Source organism: Symphalangus syndactylus, chromosome 6, assembly GCF_028878055.3.
Source record: "Symphalangus syndactylus isolate Jambi chromosome 6, NHGRI_mSymSyn1-v2.1_pri, whole genome shotgun sequence".
In the NCBI taxonomy this organism is placed as follows: Eukaryota; Metazoa; Chordata; class Mammalia; order Primates; family Hylobatidae; genus Symphalangus; species Symphalangus syndactylus.
The window spans coordinates 132,407,993-132,409,435 of record NC_072428.2 but is presented as its reverse complement, the minus strand read 5'-3'; the positions used below and the strand labels follow the sequence as shown (position 1 = coordinate 132,409,435).

The following is a 1,443-nucleotide window of genomic DNA, read 5'->3' as shown; positions in this document are numbered from 1 at the left end:
ATTTTCTGCTTTATTTCCATTTTCAATAATCCTTGATCAGGTTCTCTTTTCTTGACCTGTGCTGTCAAGGGCTGATCATGCTGAAATCTGAAGCACAGGTAGGTGTTGACGACTACAGAAAGGAAAGCTCCTGCCCAGGGCACAAGAAATGGACTTCAGAGTCTCTCAACATGGCTGGAGTGGAGAAGGGCAGGGAGGTCAGGGAGGAGAAAGCCAGCAAGGCCTTGGAGGGCGACTGTGAATATGAGAAATGCAGGCTGCAGCTGAGACCACTGTAGGGTTCAATATGAGGAAAAATCATGGAGCGAGGAAAGCATGTGGTACCCAGGTAGAGATGGGAGTCTAGACGGATCTGAAATACAAATTCTATTCCATCTAGGAGGCCTCAGACTCAGTTGAATGACTAGGAAAGTCAGAGCTGGGAAACCCCTGGCCCCAGCCCAAAAGGACAGCTCAGAGGAAAGACCAGAGGGTGACAAGGAAGACATCTGAGGCCCTGGGACCAATCCAGGCCTTACTGAGACCGACTGCAGAGGCACCTAGCACAGACCAAGGCTCACACTGCCCAGGCCCACTGGGGCTCCAAAGTTTCCGGTGCTAGGACCAAGGGCATCGCTGAGTCTGGGGTCGGGGAGGAGGGCAGAGCCTCCCCTGCCTTTCTGTGCAGGGAGGAGACGGCCGTGCAGCACTGTGGAGTAACTGCTGGCACAGAAGTACGCAGATGTCTGGGAGGGAGCAGCCGACGCCAGCCTGAGCAGGAAATTCTGTGTGTTTAATCTGGAGACATTGTAGCCATCAGGGACTTCTCCTTTGTCAGTGGTACCCTCACCAACTGAGTAATGAATCAGCCTCAGCCCCATGCCTGGGTCCTGTCGATACCAGTACATGTTTTCATGGTTCATATCCTGGGCACACTGCAGTGTCATGCTCTGTCCTGTCTTCAGGACCTGGAATTTTGGGGTCTGAGTGACACCAGCATTCACTGGACCTGCAGAGAAAGACAAAGCCGATGCTGAAGCCCCACTGGGAAGGTGCTGGGCGTTGAAATCCAGGCAAGGGGCCCTGCCCAGGACCCACCTGCCCACAGGAGAGAAAAGGTCGCACAGTACAGGAGGCCGATGCTCATTGCAGGTGCTGCAGGACAGAGGGGGTTTCTGGGTCTATGCATTGATGAAAGGGGAGCAGGACTCTCAAGGAAGTCATTCTGAGACCTCATTCTCCCTGCCTGGGCCCCAGAGCCTTCCTGTCAGGAGAGGCCACACCCCTTCCCCAGATGCTCAAATTCAAGACAAATGGCACCAGTGAACAGTTTGGATGGGAAGAATACCTTTGTCTGCATTGATGCAAGTCTACCCTTTTTTTTTTTTATCTTTTGGTAATTAGTTTGTAACTCAATGTGTTCAAGCGATTCTCCTGTCTCAGCCTCCCAAGTAGCTGGAATTA

General features: G+C 52.5%; 1 gene segment (V, D, J or C); it reads right to left on the bottom strand.

Moving 5' to 3' along the window:
- Positions 1 to 539: 539 nt before the first annotated feature.
- LOC129485444 (T cell receptor beta variable 6-2-like) lies at positions 540 to 1,186 on the bottom strand. The segment is given in 2 exon segments: positions 540 to 988; positions 1,078 to 1,186. Coding segments are annotated over 2 exon segments (540 nt in total).
- Between the last annotated feature and the right edge of the window lie 257 nt (positions 1,187 to 1,443).